Genomic DNA, 19,691 nt, shown 5'->3' with positions numbered 1-19,691 from the left:
TGACCATCACAGTGAAGTGGATGTGGTCTCGATAATATAGGCATGGTTTACTGTTTATAACACCTGCAAGCATGCTCAAAAGAGTTTCAGAGTGAAACAGAAAGAGGCACCAATTTATATCATCATCTATTCACAAGCAATTTACTTGTTTTAATACTGGAAAAATGCATACCAATTAGTTAATTGCAAACATTCTCTAGTTCGAATGAAGATAATGTGATTCGCCAAATACAATTTTAGATAATATTATATCAATGCCTCACAAAATGTAATAATACTAGATTTTGTGTAAGGAATCTATTATTTTTATCAATGTTACATTTTTTGGAATCTACAGATGTATTTATTTCCTTATTTCTGTTTTTCTGTTTGTACAACATACCTTTTTAATGATATTGTAGTAATAAAAATCACATCCCTACCAGACTGAATTGAAACAAAATTGACAAGTTTTGATGGTAACCCCAAACATGAGTTCTCATTACCATAATGTACAATTTCTTCAAAACATTTATATTGGGGTAATTGAAAAATCATTATTAAGATCTTGTACTATTTCCTATTAGGTAATGTTTTTGGGAGGTTTCAATGCTGTTCAAGAAAAGCTCAACAATGTATGCCTTTTGTCAAGTCAGTGCATAAGTGTGTTCAGATTTCTTTGAATAAAGTAAATGCATAAAATGATTGCAAAAGAAGTTAATCAATCTTTCATGAGTATACATGTACTGAATATACAAGACTTTTGAAATTATTTTTTTATTGTCCAAATATATTATCAAACAAAAGATGACTGATTCTTCAAATGATATCTGGTTGTGAATCATTTTTGATGTCTCAGTCTTTACATGGATGGTCTTCATTCAATGACTTTTCAAATGTCAAATCAGTACTGTGGAGAGAGTGAAAGTGGTGATTTGTACACACTTGTTCCTCCACCAAGGAACATTATAGCAGAGCAAATGTAGAGGGTATTAAGGTGGCGCTCGACAGTTTCGTATTTTGCATAGGTTAGGATTTTAAAGGAAAAGAATTACCCCGGCTTTCCTCACTGGTTATACTGGCTATTTAACAAAGACCTTGTATATCTTAGGTATAATTCAAAGAACCGTTAATTCCCTTTATTTTGGTGTATGATTGATGGGTGTACTATGGGTTATAGAGTATACAGCTTGGCCTTACTTCAGATGTGCACCTTTCAAAAAAGTTCTAGCTCTACTTGGTCATTTTCACTTCCTGAACTTCAGAGGTAAATTGTATAATACAGAGCCGATAACCTTTTTTACATTTTATATATTTGGTAATTCATTCATTGCACTTTCAGAAGCTGGTATTGTCTAGTCTGGCAAAATTCATTTTCCCTATTTTAATAGCTGCTATGTAAAGTGTACTTTAGACTAATTCAGGCTGATGTTTTAACACAAAGGAGCAGTCATTTTAGTTAGCAGTGTGCTTAAATCATGTAAAATTTCCAAAAGTACAATATCCAAAGAAATATCATCCACATTACATTAATGTGGCATAGAGGTATGCCAACATTCTCTCCATTGTGCATGTTTTTTATGCAAACTACTTCACCTTACATACGTCACTCTCTCAAAAGTACATATTAACTGGTGAGCGCCCCCTAAGTCCCATACCATAAATAGTGCAGTTTTAAAAAATCTTGAGCTGTAATGTATTCCATTTTGAATTTTCACAAATGCTTTAAGTTTATTATATATATATATATATATATATATATATATATATATATATATATATATATATATATGTATGTGTATGTTGTTGTTGTGGTTGTAGGGTTTAGCGCCATTTTTCAGCACATGATAGGCTATACATGGCGGTCAGTATTAATGGTAGAGGAGGAACCCTTTATTTAAAAAAATAAAGAATCTCTTTATTTTACTGCACATCATTCAGACATCACACTACGGTATTATTTAACTGAAAACAAGAATTCTTTCAGGACATATCATTGGTATGAAGTAATGCAGTATGGAGAAATAATGTGTGATTCTGACACGGTTACTGTAATGGAGGAAAATAAAATGACTATCTGACAAAAAGGGTTACATATTACATGTAGTTTAAGAATATAATCAATAATAAAACCAAATCACAATGGTACCTTGTGTTTACAGCCAGCATGCTTAAATGGACAAGACACTGTGGCTGAAGGACAGAGCTCCTGTACATGAAGATCCACCTCTTCCCGTGGGATTTTGGAAGGATCACAACGATTTGGGCACATCACAGGGAAGCGTGGACACTGATACAGATGTGCCTAAAATAATGAACAGCAACTATCAACTCCCTGTTCAACTTTTAAGAGTTGCCTCCCTTGCATTAAGAAAATTTTCATTCCTTAACGTCCCCCAGGAAAATGAAAAGATTTAACAATCCCAGCTTGGTACATATGGATTCTGTATTTATACATGTTTTAAGCTGTAAGTCTTGATGTAATTGTGATGATATACATAATATTCATTTAATGTGGAAACATTTTAGGATTTTCATTTTGATATTGAAAATAAAGCCTATATTTCAAACTAGATATTTCCAAAATTGAAACCCAATTTAATTTAAGCTACATTTTATAAAGGTTATCTGTATATCTGCTTATAAATTATTATTTTTAAAAATATTGTGTTGCCAAAGATAGCCATACCACCAATTAACAGGAAACATTATCTTTAACTTGAAATTGCACAGAAAGGTATGATCATTATTATGCATAATTTTACCTGAAGCGTTTCATGAACAAATTCTCTCAAACAATACTGGCATGTTATAGTTCTTTTGTGACATTCGTTCCTCATGTGGTTGTCAAGGAAACGCCTCTCCAACTTGGCTCCACACTTGTTCTCACACCACACTATCTCATATTGACAGTTCCCAGCATGCTGCTAATGAAAATGAACAATGTCAACATTTACAACATAATTCAGGTTAGACTGTACAGCATGTAGTTTATGTAAAATGAGACCTAATTTATTTTATTCTGTACATTTTGTTTTTTTCCCCAGTTATTATTATGGAGAAACCCATGTTAGTGTGAACCAAGACATTACAGCCACTTTTTTGGTGGCAGCAACAACACTTTGTTATTTATTTTGATTCCAGCTTTTAAGCAATGCTTTGTCTACGATTTGGCATGTTGGCCATGGACATTTGGTTGTATTGAGCTGAATTGGTGAAAATTTGTATCCACAATTACATGCAAACAAGAGTCCCTCAAAGAGACTGAGAATCTACTGGCCAAAAACAATTACAGGATTCCAATATAAGACCATTTCAACTTTTTCTGCATTAAAACTATTTCTATATTCTTGAGCAATAACAAGATTTTGAAGATGGCTGCCATTGAGGTGCTTGCTCCAATAAATACTTTTCAGGAATTTCTCAGGAATCAAAAGTAGGGCCACTTTTTTATTGAGAAATATTTCAAAATCAGGATTCCCAATTTTACCCCTTGAAATGTACAACTGAATATTCTGTTCCCAACTAAATTAAATTTATTTTTAAAATGATCTACCAAACCCTATTCCCAATTACCCTACTATTCCCAATTACCCTACCAAAATATCAAGATGAATACCAATTCCATCTGATCTGCAGGGAACTCTTGGTTACAGAACTCGCAGATGACAATTCTGCATGGGCATGAGAACTCCAAGTGATCATCCAGACTGAGATGGGACAGGAGGGCAGAGCATTGGTTTGGACACTGGATGGAATCAAAACGACATGTGTCTAGATGGGGCTGAAAAATAAATCAATATAATAAATAAACATTGTAGCCTGTAACAGAAATGTGAATCTCTGATAACTGGATTGGAATAAAAATAGATTCAAAGAACACAAGACGTAGTCTCCAACAGGACACTAGTTTCCTACAGAGCCACTTCGGGTGCATTTAATATTTGCATTGTAAATAACAAAATAGAGATAATCAAGTTAATGCTAGCAAGTAAATTATAGGAATCAATGTCTTGTGCTTTTGTGGATCTCATCAACGTCATGCTGCCTACAAAATTTGACCAAATTCTAATACTAATTAAGGGACTTTTATGCAGAAATAAAAATAGGCTTGTCTTGTTGTTTGTTTTTGTAGCGTTTAATGCCATTTTTCAGCACAAGATAGGCTATACATGGTGGCCAGTATAAATGGTGGAGGAAGAATCCGTGAAAACCCCCGAAAGAACCACCAACCCATGAGAAGCTAGTGGTAAGCTTTCTCATGTACCCACATTGGCCAAGCCAAAGACTTGAACCCACGCATACAGAGGTGAGACAGCAGTGATCTGTAATAGTGAGCACTTTAGACCACTCGGACACTCAGAAACCCCGATAATCAAAGGTTATACCTCCATTACATGATGCTGAAATTGACAAATGAACTGTTTTTATAATTCAATTTTTTTTGCTAATGTTCATGAAAGGAAAATCAATTATAGATCAAAGCTGAATCGAGGATATTTTGTTGTCGATCCCATTTAGTTTATGAGATAAGAGTGGACTACATGCCAATTTCTAAAAAGACAACCTTGAATAACACATTATATGTCCACGCCAAGTTTAATAACAGTACAGTTTAATGCCCACTCCAAGTTTAATAACAGTACATTTGATACCAACTCCATGTTTAATAACAGTATATTATATGCCATGTCCATGTTTAACGTCAGAAGTTACTTTTGGTTTTTTTAATGCTAAATCTACAAATTATCCTTCATACAGTATGATACCTACAGGTGTATCTAACAGGAGTCCCTTCAAGCCACTGATGCAGAAATCAAGATAAAACCATTGCTTCATTTTAATTGTTGAACGTTTAACCCATCTCTGATATTCATCAGTGACAAGTTAATAATTAGCCACTGTGGCAGCCATATTAGCTTTACAATCAAGACCATTTACCTTTAGGCCAAACTGGACACCATTAGAAAACCTTCAGTGAAAGCCACATGATCAAATTACCATCCAGTCAGGAGAATTACTGACAAGATTTTCAATTATATTCATTGTGGTTGCAATATCAAGATTTTCAAGATGGCTGCCATTGTTCCCACAATATATGTTAGATTGGCACCATTTTCATTTAGTACCAACTAGACATCAGCGTAAGTCTTCAGGTGATAATTTTTTAGATGACTTTACATCTATAAGGAGTAGCATTAGGAGTTCAAAGATGGCTTCTGTGGTGGCCACATTGATGGCAATTCAAGACCAATTAGACAACATAAAAGATCTTCTAATAAAAACCTCATGCTCATAGGTAGCGCTCTACAGTTTCGTATATTACAGAGGGTTAGAATTTTACAGAAAAAGAATTCCCCCAGCTTTCCTCACTGGCTATTTAAAAAAGACCTTGTATATCTTAGGTATAATTCAAAGAACCTTTAATTCCCTTTATTTTGGTGTATGATTGATGGTTGTAATATGGGTTATAGAGAATACAGCTTGGCCTTACTCCTAATGTGCACCTTTCAAAAAAGTGCTAGCTCCACTTGGTCATTTTCACTTCCTGAACTTCAGAGGTAAATTGGATAAAAAAGAAGCCAATAACGTTTTTTTTTACATTTTATATATTTGGTAATTCATTCAATGCACTTACAGAAGCTGGTATTGTCTAGTCTGGCAAAATTTATTTTCCCTATTTTAACAGCTGCTAAGGATAGTGTACTTTAGACAAATTCAGGCTGATTTTTGGAGCACAAGGGAGCAGTCATTTTAATTAGCAGTGTGCTTAGATCATGTACAGTTTCCAAAAGTACAATATTCAAAGAAATGTCAGCCACATTACATCAAAGTAGCATAGCGATATGCCAACATTCTCTCCACTGTTAATGTTTCAAATGCAAACTTCACCTTACATATACCACTCTCTGAAAAGTGCATAATAACTGGTGAGTGCCCCATATGACTTTCCATTTTGGAGTAGTGAAAACAAGATTTTCAAGATGGCCTCTGTGATGCCATATGGGATGAAATATTAGCACCATTTTCATCTGGGACAAACTATATACCATAAAAAAACACCATGTTCTAACCATGCTGGATGGACATATTAGATGTCAGATTGCAAAATGGTGAAAATCAAAAGTTTTTTCGTGGAAACTCCATATTCATATGAACATCCATTCAGGTGAAGTATCTGATGTCTAAGCAGCACCATTTTCACAAGACCTTGAGATGAATGTGTGTGTAAGTTCAAGACAAGTAACAATATTTTAACAAATTTGTGCTAATGAATGTACAGATGATGAACAGGTCATCCCGTAAGCTCTCTTGGTCTAAAAAAAACCCCAAAACTACAATATAAATGTCCAACATATTATTTATTCATCATTTTATATAACCATATTTAACTAAAACTGGAGTCTAAATTTTATTATTGAGACTGGTTGTATCTTTTGATATGAAGGGAGCCAGTCTGAAAACCAATGTCTAACAGATGGATAACAATAATAATAATAATAGAAAAATAAAAAACAGTGTGTTGATCTTTAATACTTTTTGTGTGAGAGACATCAAGTATTTCAGTTGTTTTATTGTCTTGCCTCAATTTCAATGTGTACGATGCTACATCAATTTCAATGTGTACGATGCTACATCAATTTCAATGTGTACGATGCTAAATCAATTTCAATGTGTACGATGCTACATCAATTTCAATGTGTATGATGCTACATCAATTTCAATGTGTACGATGCTACATCAATTTCAATGTGTATGATGCAACATCAATTTCAATGTGTATGATGCAACATCAATTTCAATGTGTACGATGCTACATCAATTTCAAGTGCTACTGTGTCAATGCATTGTCCCATTTGCAATGCCATATGTTCTGGAAGTATTTCAAACACCATTGCAGTGTTATCATCGTTGCAAATAAACATTAATAACTCAGTTCACCTCTAGTATCCAGTAATCATGGTACTTTATTTTAGGACTTATACACTGTTACCTCATAAAGCATGATACGGTATGGTCTTGAAGCAATCAAATTGGTTGAATCTAATTTTAACATTGCTACTCAATTTGTTTCACCTTGTTTAAGTTCCTGGCTAATAAAAACCAATTATTATTAGTTACATGGTTTGTTAGTGACACATTATGTAATTATGCCAAGTTGAGAGAAAACTTGCCAGGTACTGCACTGCAGGTACCCAAAACATCTTTCGTATTATGAATCCCATAGCTGAATGAAATTTAGTTCAATAAAAATTATCAACTTTAACGAGACCATATAATTTCACATCAATTGCAGAAACAAAATGTCCTGATAATAACACTGATGGACTTGTTGTGTTTCATTTATTCCCATGCTTTTATGCAAATTGAGTAGCTAGAAGTAAGCATTTGCACTAGTAACATACTGACATGATATGTATGAAATCTTTTCATGCTTTGCCTGGTAGATGAAAGCAGAAAACGCAATCAAATGGAGGATTTATATTCCACAAAGTACTGGATAAATAAGTGCTGCAAATTTTTATTTTCACGGTAAAAAGTTGCACAGAAAGAAGGGAAAAATTGAGAGCACAAATTTGTAATACTTTTCCTCTCTCTTGAGCATATCTAATTAAATACAATCATGATTTATTTTCAATATTAGTCTTTATTTATGTTTGTAAATGATTAAATCCAGGCATTTTTAACAGTGAAGAGCTATCTTCATGATAATCAATGATCACTTCGCTCTGCACCATGATCACCAAATAAAAACCTCTGCTGTCTTGGAATTCACTATACGATTTGGGACATTCTCCCTGCATTGACCAACTCTGGACACGTGTATGCAAATACTAATTCCATACACTCCATACATTTACTTTAGTTGCTATGACGACTTGCTAAACTACATAAAATTCTTCGTATAAATGTGTTAACTTGTATTTGAATAGCGTAAAATTGCCATGCTCATTGGAGCACTTCAGATTCTTCAGTTTTTGGAGGTAAGCAGTTCTTGCACATTAATGAGCTCTTAAATGTATTCCCATAATGCCTAGATGAAAGTGATTGGTTTTGGAAAAAACACCCAAAACGTTTTATGTTTGCAAGTATTTCTTACCAATATAAATGTTATGAGCAAATTCCAGGTCTCTGGTTTGTTGAAAAGGTTGGTTATTCTCTAAATTATTTTACATCTTATCAACAAAAATATTTTAAAAAAACAAACACAATACAAACCAACTGTAGCACTGAAGATTTTAAGTAATGGCATAACATACTGATAAAATATGCTATAAGTATAATATTACACTAAATCCTGCATGTTAGTGCATCTTTTTATACCATTAGTGATATATTATTGTGAGGGAAACACTGTTTACAACAGTAACATCCCTAATCAATCAATCAATTACACATACTGGCAACACGTGCAAGGGACCCAAAAGGGTAAATATTATGGGCATGTTAACTATAAGCATATGCTTCCAACAGAGAGAGAAGTATGGAAGTGGTAAATCATAAAATGAAATAAACCATCATCTAGCCAGATTGCTAAAAGGTTCAGACAGATGGGAATTAAACCTAAAACAAACAGAATTGATCTGAAACATCTGTGTGTCAAAAGTTTCTATTAAAGAGGGAAGGATGATTATCTCATTTAGATGAAGAAATGAGTATAGTAAAAGTGTATTTTCTTCTCTACACAGGAACATTACTGTTATTATGTTATATGTACCAAAATAAAAATAAACTATGCCAGTAAGTACTGGGAATTTTTTTAAAAAAATATTAATTTGTTTCTTTTCTCTTTATTTAATAAATATCCTAATTCTTGCACACTTTAAACTTTAATGCATGCTGAGGACAATAATATTTTTAACCAAGTGATACTTTGTCCTACCATTATATGATAATGTCATGGCACTACCAGTCACACTTTCAGTGACAACCTCGTTAACTGACCTGCAAATTCTGAAGCTTGTCCACCCAGCGACACCCTTCTTTGTAGTACTTGCACCTGATCAGACTATTCATTATTTCACTTTGCACCTCAGGGTCAGGATAAATCTGAATAAATGAAACAAATACTATGTAGTTATGCTCTGTTAGTTTCTAATTAGAGACAGCATACTATTCTCTCTTTAGTGTTTTATTCATTTTGTGTGCATTATTTTTTAGGTTCTAATTCCCTGAAAACCATAACCACTATTTAAAGTCATTCTGCTCCAAAATATATTGCTAGACAGCTGTGACCTTTTGCCTGAAGCAGGGGCTGTGGCTATGCTATGTGACACACTGTCTATTCATGATGCCTATTAGGGCAACGTTTCATTGAAACATCTTGAATTCTTCACTGGTTCAACAGTTTTACTCCAGACAAGGACACAAGTCACAGAATTGCATTTTGCCCTGCCTTGATCATGATTTTGTATCAGCTAGGTGCAAGATGCACAGTTTAGTCTTGATATATACCCGGACAAAGTTTCATGAAAATGTGGCAAACTGTTACATCGTTTTTGTTGTATTCTAACTAGCTAACAGTTGGAGGATTGGAAAAATTCATTTATCCAAGATATTTTATTGTTTAATCTGTCATTTCAACAGCATCAGACTCTTGAAATACTTAGCAACACACCCTTCATACCAAATCACATAAACTGTCGATGATGGAGAGTAAACCAACAGATTAGGCTGGGAACATGCAGTATCATGATTTGCAAAAAATGACAACACAGGGTAAAAGGATCCAGTCTCCAATGTAAGATGTGTTGACATTTTATACTATATGATAAAGTGGACTCCCTCGTTGTTGGTTTAACAGCCATTATTGACAATTAAGCAATATAGCATGTGCAAGTGTGTAATAAATCAACTCAGCTTACATGCAAGTCAAGAAACAGACTATTCTGAATTGTGAAATCTGATTGTAAGGTACCGTATTAAATTTCCACATGCATACAATTTTCATATACTGAGTGACAATTTAAAAAAAAGGTACTATTCACTTATTTACAGTAAAAAATGTCAATATAATCATACAATACTATGTATTCTGTGTATTATAATACAACATATATCACAATGAATGAACATTAGCAATCTGATGACATAATAGAGACACAACAACACACTCAAATGTTCTCAAATATTCAATGGAAAAATATTGTTATTGGAACTCCTAGTTTTAGGGCTAGAACTCATTTTTTTGGCAAAGAAGGAGCTTTGGACCACTACTTTAATGGTTCAATTACATGCACAAATCAACTTTGATTTCTTTTATTTATGGGGGGGGGGGCAAGTGCTAGGATTGACATTGAAAAACAGGGTTGGCTGGCTGACCAGAAACATGTAATATTTTTGTGTGCCTTACCACATATGTTGAAAATGTATTATAAATGATAACATTTCTTTGTTTCTTCTTTGCACTTTAAGGTGGAAGAAAGATGTCCTTACGATTAAGGTCAAAGTTCCCTCTTACTCATTAGGCATTTATCTATTTAATTGTTTTTTCTTTGTTTCTTAGTTCCTAATTTATATTACATACTAATGGAATCTCTGTTTATGCTTCCAAACTGGAAGAAAAATCTTATTCATACATAGCTTTATTTTGTAAAATGTCTTTTTTTCCAATGACTTTTTTTTGTCTGCATATATTGCATGACTGATTCTCTATTTCAATGTGACCTTTTTCACTGTGATGAAATTTTTTTCATGATCACTCTGTCTTGGACTTTTGAATCAAATTTATGGTGGGTTTGGTCCTATTTCATTGAAATTACACCAAGCATATAATGCACATTTGCTGCTTTTGACTGGCCATAAAATACAACCTTCTTCCAATTTGGATGATCCAGACAATTACAGCCATTTTTAATTATTCTTGGAATACTGCTTGACAATTTGTCAAAATGTATTTTAAAATATTTTTATTTCAATTGATCATAACTTTGGAGCAATTACTACATAGGTGCTACCACAATCTAACATCACATGGTCAAGATGTGACTGGTCACATGGTCAAGATGAAGTTCATAACCTGCATGTCATTGTAGTGCTGGCACTTTCCACTGCATCATTTCAACAACAAAACACACGATTAAGAAAAAAAACCCACTTTAACCAGAAGGTGTGCCCAATCATAATTCTCAACTCTATGACACCAACCAAGCGAAAAGTACAAAGTCAGGAGGTACTTAAGGAAGGGAAGCATGGTATGAGATTATATTCCAAAATATGTACTTAACTGACTACAGGAATATAGCAAAACAAGTGCTGAAAATAAACACAAAACCTTAACAAAAACGTCTTCCTTACATTTCTTGACCCCTCGACCTACCCAATTTACATAATTTAATATTTAAGACATTATTGACTTTTCACCAGATAAAATAAAAATGCAGAGTACAATAACAAATGTTCAGATTTTAAAAATTCTAATTTGGAGACATAATGAAAGTTCAAATCCATGCAGCATACATTGTTATTTTTCTTAATAATTTCTTGTGTTAAAATTTGTAAAGGTGTTACCATACTTAAAACATTATAACAAATATTAAACCAGCCTCTGTGACTTTGAAACTGTATAACGTTGATACAGAACTCAATTAATAGCCCCAAGCTATGTATTAATTTAAACTGTGTGCATAACTTTTGTCTATGGTTTTAAGTTTATATAGCTAACTTTTGTTCATGATTGAAACTTGTAAATAACATGTTTATGTAGCATGAGTTCAAGATTAGTCGTGTTTACATTTTGAATAGGTTTTTCCACTGGAAATCTTCAGATTCTATTACATTATAGGTCAAGTGAAAATGTGCATAAATTGGGATCTGATAAACAAATGATTCATTCTTGTACTGTATCAGCCTGGGAATCAACAATCTGAGTTTGCAGTTGTGTCAGATATTTTTTGAGAGGTTTTATTTACAAAAAATATTCAACTGAATTACTAAAGTGCTCACTGACTTAGGATTAACACACTCTTCTGGGATTATTGTGGACTTGTTCAGTGTCCTTCTGGACTGTATCACTATGTTATATTAGGACATTCAAGCATATTGGAATTCATTATTTGCCATTTAATTCACAATACTGCAAGTGTCTCTTAAAGTTTCACTCTGGAGAAAGAAACAAATTGTTTGTTTCACTTTCTTTTTCTCACATAATTTAAGACCAAGAGTTGTAACACATGACACAAGTCAATTCATATACAAACAATTTGGGAGCCATGACTGTTTCATACAGTGATAATGTACAAGAAAATGATTATAGGTAGCAACAACAAAACCACAGTATCTAGGGACATCACTCATACAAAAGTATGACCATAGCAGAATATCATAAAAACTGAAGTCCAATTATCAGTCAGAAACATGCATACACAAAATGACCATTACAGAGAGACAGTTACAGTGGGAACAAACAAGATACATGGATTGTAAAGTCAACAGTGTAGCTGGGCCTGACATTCTGAGTAGGCACCTCCATAAACGTTTGTAAAAGGTAGCTGGAGTGTGTGTGTGTGTGTGTGTGTGACTGTGTGTGTGTATGTGTGTGTGTGTGTGATAGTTAATTTTTATTCAATTAATAAAAGCATCCCCATCCTCAAACCCAATGGGCAGACAGTGTATTATACTTATCTTGAAGCAATTACTGTGTTGAAAGTCTTGAACCAAATAGAAGCCATCAGAATGAAGAAAAAAAACCTCCCAGTCCACAGGCAGAGAGCAATGCTTACATGTTCAAACTATATTCTTTTTAACATATCCTTCTGGGTGGCAAGGTTGTTTTTTTATTTTTTATAAAAATGTGTATTTAGTTTCACAACTTTCTGGAATAAAGCGTAAACAAATATGAATCTAACAGAAATGGGAAAACTTTTCAGTGTCAAAGTGACCTAATTTTGAGGCAACAGGTAGGGAGGGGCCAATGTAAATCTCATACTTTGTGACTGTGGACATAATTCAACTTTTCAACATATTATGATACAAAGACAAAAATTAAATCACAATAACCCATGCCCATCAGGAAGGAACCTGTCAAAAATTGAAACAAATATAAAGACATCTGCAGTACTGCACTTTATTTCTCTGAACTCAATCCCAAAATATCAATAAGCAAACAAAGTTGAGAACTTTTTTAGATATCTGAATTCTTTCCACGTAAAAAAAGGACTGCATGCTATACCACTCCTGGACCTAATGTGTGACTGCAAGATTCAAGCTAATTTGTAAATTAAAATAAAATGCAAAGAAGAAATCAATCAGCTTCATGAGAATCACACATTATAAATGCAAACCTTAACTTTGCAAACTTCAGTAAATCATCCCTATACAGTGGTCCCCCTCTTGAACGAACCCCCTGACCAGTGGCCAACTGCTTCTTGCGGCCAGAATCCCTAGGCACCGACGAGTTTGTGTTCAAGATGTCTCCAGATGTCAGGTTTGTTACTGAAGGAAGTGCTGGCTAAAGTACATGTAACACTAAGATTATATCATTATCTATAAAAGCTGATGTTTATAGGAAATGGGCTCAACAATATTGTGATAGAGTTTGGGGCTTCACACATCCATCAAGTTGATGATTACAACCGGATGCAATTGTCAAGATCATAACATGGTCAGCATAGGCTAAATACAGATTTTGTGGATTAACACACACACAGAAATTAACCTTGAACAAAACAGGGTACCAGACAAAGACCGAAATATTATGTGACAATACATCTACCATATCCATCATGAAGAAGGCATTTCGTCCACTCTAAAATAGATTCGTCTGCAGAATTAAATCGCATACAGTTAGCAACATCCAAATAAATATTACCAAACATTAACATGTCTTCATATAAATGGAGACGTATTACTTTAGAAGAAAGTCAGTTATTCTACTCTACGACATCGGGGGTGGAGAGGGTGACTTGCAGAACAATGTTATGTAGAAATGACTTGAATAAAACAATTTTATGCTGAAAAGACTCAAATAAACAACGTTGTAACCAACATGGAGATTATTCAGCAGCAGTTGGGAAATGGAGCAAATGGAAAAATAATTATGTATGTACAAGATTTAAACGATGTTTTTGAATTGTTTTGCAATGTGCATGACAACAGTAACCACTCGTATATCATGCTTACGTTAAGAATAAGAACTATTAATGTATATTCAGTTGAAATAAGTCTATTCTTAAGACAAGAAGAACCTTTTAATAATTAATGTCACTTTTAAACAAAGATATTAAATGCTTTGAAGTATGTAACTTTCTTACTATGTACACTGCATATACTTTTCACAAAAAATGTAGTCCCCCTCTGGAAAGGCCACCGGTCTTATAAGGCCATTTTCCCAGTGCAGAATGGGTGGCCGTATAAGAGGGGGACCACTGTATTTACAAAATTCCCCTCTCCTGGCCTTGTCATGTAGATTGTTTGAGAGGTTTTCCAGCCAAAATTTAGTTTCTAAGTACACGTACACAATGAACTAGAAATATGACTGCTTAAAAGTGATTTTCTTTGTGATAAAAAACAATGTTAACTTCAACAACTACATTTATTTGCATAACTTATTTATGTCATAATCTCTTAGTCTGTATATTCCTCAAAATCAAGCCTCTATTGTCATCAGTTTCATTACAATTGAAGAAATTTTTAAGAGATTGCGTTTTGCAAATTTAAAAAAAAAATAAAATAAATTTGGCACTGTTTAGTCTGAAAATAAAGTGTTATACCTTTCCTTGGTAACCAAGCTTCACAAAACAGATGAATCTCCATAGAATAGAATGGTAGGATGAAATGTTTCATTCAGAAAACTCTGAATCTCATAAACCAACTGGAATTATTACACAGCTAAACACTTTAATCCATTATCTGGTACTATTTGTGTCCACAAAGAAAAAATCCCACTCACAGGAACCAAAGACAATAATGAATGAATTATATGTCCTTTCTTATCTTCATTAGGTCCACACCTGCCTACTTCAGTGCACATTAAGTGCCAAATCCATAATGATAAATGTAGATGGTGAAAATAACACCATCAATAAAATGGACATGTATATCAATAGTCATACATGTGCCTTAGGTATGGTTTGGTAGACAGCTTATTTTACCATCATGTCTGACTCTCTGACTCATAAACCCTATGTACCTGCATAAAAGTAAAAGGCAACAACTGCATGGACCCAGAACTACCGCTGCATAATATTCCAACCAATTTTGGTCAATACGGTTTGTTAAGGTTAATTGGTAAAACAAATAAAATAGATCCTGATCTGTCAGTGCATTATGCAATAGCATTTCAGGATCCATCTTATTTACAATTGGATCTGACATCCAAGTAAGTATATACGGTACTCTGCTTTGTCCTGATACTTGGCTATGACTTTAGTAATTGTCACATACCAATCTGACCCTGATGGAGTATCACTGAAATTTTGTCACATCTGGAAAAAGCAATCATGTAAAAAAAAATGAAATTTTATAAAATAAGTGGAAAAACTGTACACATAATTTTGAAACAGTGACAATGAAAAAATCATCTTCACGGTTGTTTATCGTACATTTTTATTTTATTTTATTTTGCATGATCACTTTTTATTAACAGTAACATTGTCAGTAACAAAGTGAAAAGATCTAACCTAGTGAAATATATGGATATAAACTTAATTACAAAAAAAGTTTTGTAAATTGTAGATTTTTCATTAATCAGCTCCTAACCCTCAGACTAACACCATTAAAAATTTTCCAAAATAAGTATGCTGTCATTTCACATTTCAGTTCATCATCAAAATAAGTATGCTGTAATTTTACAATTCAGTTTGTCATCAAAATAAGTATGCTGTCATTACACATTTCAGTTTGTCATCAAAATAAGTATGCTGTCATTACACATTTCAGTTTGTCATAAACATGACCTCGAAACCACCATTTATGTAACCCAATTACACAATTACCATTTCCCAATAAATCTATATATATAACAGGCTCAACAAAAATATAATTTATTATGTCTGTAAAGAGGGTGTCAGAAACAAACAATTCTGCTTAAAATGCCCTGAAAAACACTGATCCACACATTATTCACAGTTTGGCTCTGACATGTAGGACTTGTGAGTTCAGCAAGTACAAAGTATCAAAGTAAATGTTGCTCATTCCAGCCGGATTTAATTGCTGCTACATGCTTTGATCCCACCCTGCTTCACTATGACAATAATAAATGGAGATTATTTTCTCCCTTCCAATCAGAGAAATATCTGCACTATGTTCAATGATTGTTTACACAGGTCAAATGTGTATCTAGTAGATAACCATAAGGTGGAAATGTTAGTAGGGAACTGAAATTTACCATGAATGTAAGTTTGGCATGTCTTGCACAGAGACTTAACCAGACTTAATTCACTTTATCTGTCACAGTGATCTTTATTCCAACAATCAAGTAAACAAATAGAAAAGTAACTCTGAGCCTAGGTAAATATAAAGATAATTAAGTTATGTACAAGGCAACATTTGGATGGAGTAGATAATATCATAAAGAAAAGAACCTAGGGGCTTACTACACACAATACATTTATATGGTGACCAAATCAAATTATGGCAATCCAATATATGCTACTATTTTGTCAATATCCTTTGTGCCTTCGTAATTGCCTTAGCTATAAATCCTCTAAAATAAATAACTCACTCGTTAAGCTGTTAATTTCCCTCAAAGATGGTATTTATTCCTAATCCTGAAATTGTAGCTTTATTAAAAATATATTTTTGTAACTATTTCCTAATTTGTATTTTGTTGAAAATGCAAGGGCATCACATGTCTATATATTTTTTTAATTAAAAAGTGTGCTCAAATGCTATGAATTATGAAAAAAATTCTTTTATAAAATAAACTCACTACATGCATTATCTCAATACATTACAAATTAACATGCTCTTTGTTTATCATTAATAATGCCAACAAACATTAATAAGGCAAACAAACATTAATAAGGCCAACAAACATTAATAAGGCCAACAAACAGTAATAAGGCCAACAAACAGTAATAAGGCAAAGGTTAGAAACTTTAGACCGTGCTTAAAAAAGAAAACAATGCACACATTTATAAATCCATCCATCATGTCAGCAAGAAAGAAAAAGTTCGTGCAAGAAATCAAAAATAAATGATGTTTAACATTTGCTCTACAGGATGCATTCAAGCCATCAGTGTGAGTGACAAGACTGATTTTACACATGGACCGATGAGGATCTGACATCTCAAGTGTGGAAGACTGGATATTTTTCTTGCAAATTTGCAGTATGCCAGTGTATGGTTCAATAATTCCTTAGATTCAAGTCCAAATCATTTCAACTAGACTAAATTTTACACTCCACTGTGAAGAGGACAGACCCTTTCATTGCATTGGCCCCTAAAGGGTACAGAAGAATATCTGTCTCAGGTTAAAATGTTTAATATCGATGGTGACATGTTAATCTTTAGCTGATATGCGACTCTGCAGTCCACTGACCAGAAAGTACCCTTATGTCACTCTTAAGGATACAATGACCTTTGTCCCAGTTAACTTTTGTTTAAAATAAATATTTTATTTCTTTTTCTTACATATTGAAATAAGTCTTTTTTCCACTGACTAAAGTAAGCTAAAGTTAAAAGTTTAAAAATAAATTTAACATTTCAAGATTAACATTATATTGCACTTTTTTAGGATCTGCTTGTTAGAGAAACAAGAAATAAATGCTTTGTTTACACCTCAGTGATTTTGAAAATATTGTTTCTCGATTCTGCAATTACTATTTTCTTTCATCAATTTTGCAATAAATGTATTCTTTCATTGAGTTTGTTACAATGGGTGCTTTCTTTCAAGAATTGTAAATTGCACATTGCACCTGCAAGCTGGACCCTTTTTATTTAGGACTTACCAGATTTCAGCTGAAAAAAATTTGGGGTAAGATAAACATTTTTAAGTTCATCTTGACTCCTCAATTTTTAAAAATACCCCCCAGTTCTGACATCAAGATTTTCTTTTGATTCTCAATCTTACACCCTAGGTGATACACCGAGTCAATGCATACAAATTTATTGGTAAATATGTATGTTTTTATAATGCAAGCAAGAGTGACAAATGCTTGTTAAATTCTCAACTATAACAAATTATTAATTACATAATTGTTTCTTATTTTTTTATATAATTTGGACAGCTACAGCACCTTGCATCAAAGTAGGTCACCAGCACGGCAGTGTGACCTGATGACAAAACCGAGATAAAGTTTAGATATGTAAGGAACTCATGACATTCCTCAATACAAAATTGCTGTATGTATCATACACATTCATCACTACAGTACCAATTAGATACATCTACATGAGATTAAGGGTTCTTCCTATCTTGGGGAAACAACAGCTGTTGATCCATGCAAGTTTACTTCAATGTATAATGTAACAGCTGCTATCTAGCTGCATTCCACATCAATACTGGTAGATGTCAGTAATGTCAGACACTGCACTGTTTTGACAGTAAAAATGAGTTTAATTGTCAGTCTATTTATAAATGATTTACATCTGAAAGGTTAAAACATGCATTCACACAATGAAGTGAATAATTATGGCATACCGTATATACATAGACACAGGCACACACAGAAAGTGTAATCTAAAACCGAAGATTTAGGGGAGTCAATCTCCCCTTTGTTTACTAAAAGATAAAAGTATAGGAGGGATTTTGTTATTAGAAGTAACAGTAGGGTTTGCAAATATAATGTACATTCTGGGGTTTTTTGGTTTTAAAAAAAATAAAGTAGTGTGAATCTTGCAATTATAGAATAGAAACTGTACATACAATAATAATACATTTACATGCACTGAATATAGTCATATTTCAATGTTTTATGTTGTACAAAAAGTCATTTTGTTATACAGATTATCCCAAAGATATGAAGATAGCCATGGTGCTAAAATACTAATTAGTCCTAAGTTCTGTACATATTTCAGAAAAAGAAAACACAAACCAAAACTTGTATTTTCATGTTATTTATTCATCCACGACTAATTCTGGCATGTAATTTGGTTTTGCTTTTACACTTAATTTAGTCTTACTGTTTCCAAATACCATTTAAAGAAACTTAAGGAATGATGCCATCCAGAATGATGCCATCCATAGAATGATGCCATCCATAATGATGCCACCAGAATGATGATGCCATCCAGAATGATGATGCCATCCATAATGATGCCATCCATAGAATGATGCCATCCAGAATGATGCCATCCAGAATGATGATGCCATCCATAATGATGCCATCCATAGAATGATGCCATCCAGAATGATGCCATCCATAATGATGCCATCCATAGAATGATGCCATCCATAGAATGATGCCATCCATAATGATGCCATCCAGAATGATGCCATCCATAATGATGCCATCCATAGAATGATGCCATCCATAATGATGCCATCCATAGAATGATGCCATCCAGAATGATGCCATCCATAATGATGCTATCCAGAATGATGCCATCCAGAATGATGCCATCCAGAATGATGCCATCCATAATGATGCCATCCATAGAATGATGCCATCCATAATGATGCCATCCATAATGATGCCATCCATAGAATGATGCCATCCAGAATGATGCCATCCAGAATGATGATGCCATCCATAATGATGCCATCCAGAATGACCATGCCATCCAGAATGATGCCATCCACAGAATGATGCCACCAGAATGATGCCATCC

General features: G+C 33.5%; 1 protein-coding gene across 2 annotated transcripts in view; it reads right to left on the bottom strand.

Moving 5' to 3' along the window:
- Positions 1–19,691, bottom strand: part of LOC149775203 (TNF receptor-associated factor 4-like) — an 87,456-nt gene that overhangs the window by 11,054 nt on the left and 56,711 nt on the right. Inside the window, exons 3-6 of one of the 2 annotated variants that reach the window (XM_089944279.1) lie at positions 8,926–9,030; positions 3,599–3,763; positions 2,745–2,903; positions 2,129–2,284 (exon numbers count right to left, since the gene is read on the bottom strand). In XM_089944279.1, the coding sequence (XP_089800405.1) occupies positions 2,129–2,284; positions 2,745–2,903; positions 3,599–3,763; positions 8,926–9,030 (585 nt within the window). Of the gene's footprint in view, positions 1–2,128; positions 2,285–2,744; positions 2,907–3,598; positions 3,764–8,925; positions 9,031–19,691 lie in introns of both variants that reach the window. The other variant, XM_089944278.1, reaches the window with a different exon arrangement.

This window comes from Sinohyriopsis cumingii, chromosome 19, assembly GCF_028554795.1.
Source record: "Sinohyriopsis cumingii isolate HCF-2022 chromosome 19, ASM2855479v2, whole genome shotgun sequence".
NCBI lineage: Eukaryota > Metazoa > Mollusca > Bivalvia > Unionida > Unionidae > Sinohyriopsis > Sinohyriopsis cumingii.
The sequence above is the reverse complement of the archived record's forward strand: the minus strand, read 5'-3'. Positions and strand labels throughout refer to the sequence as shown.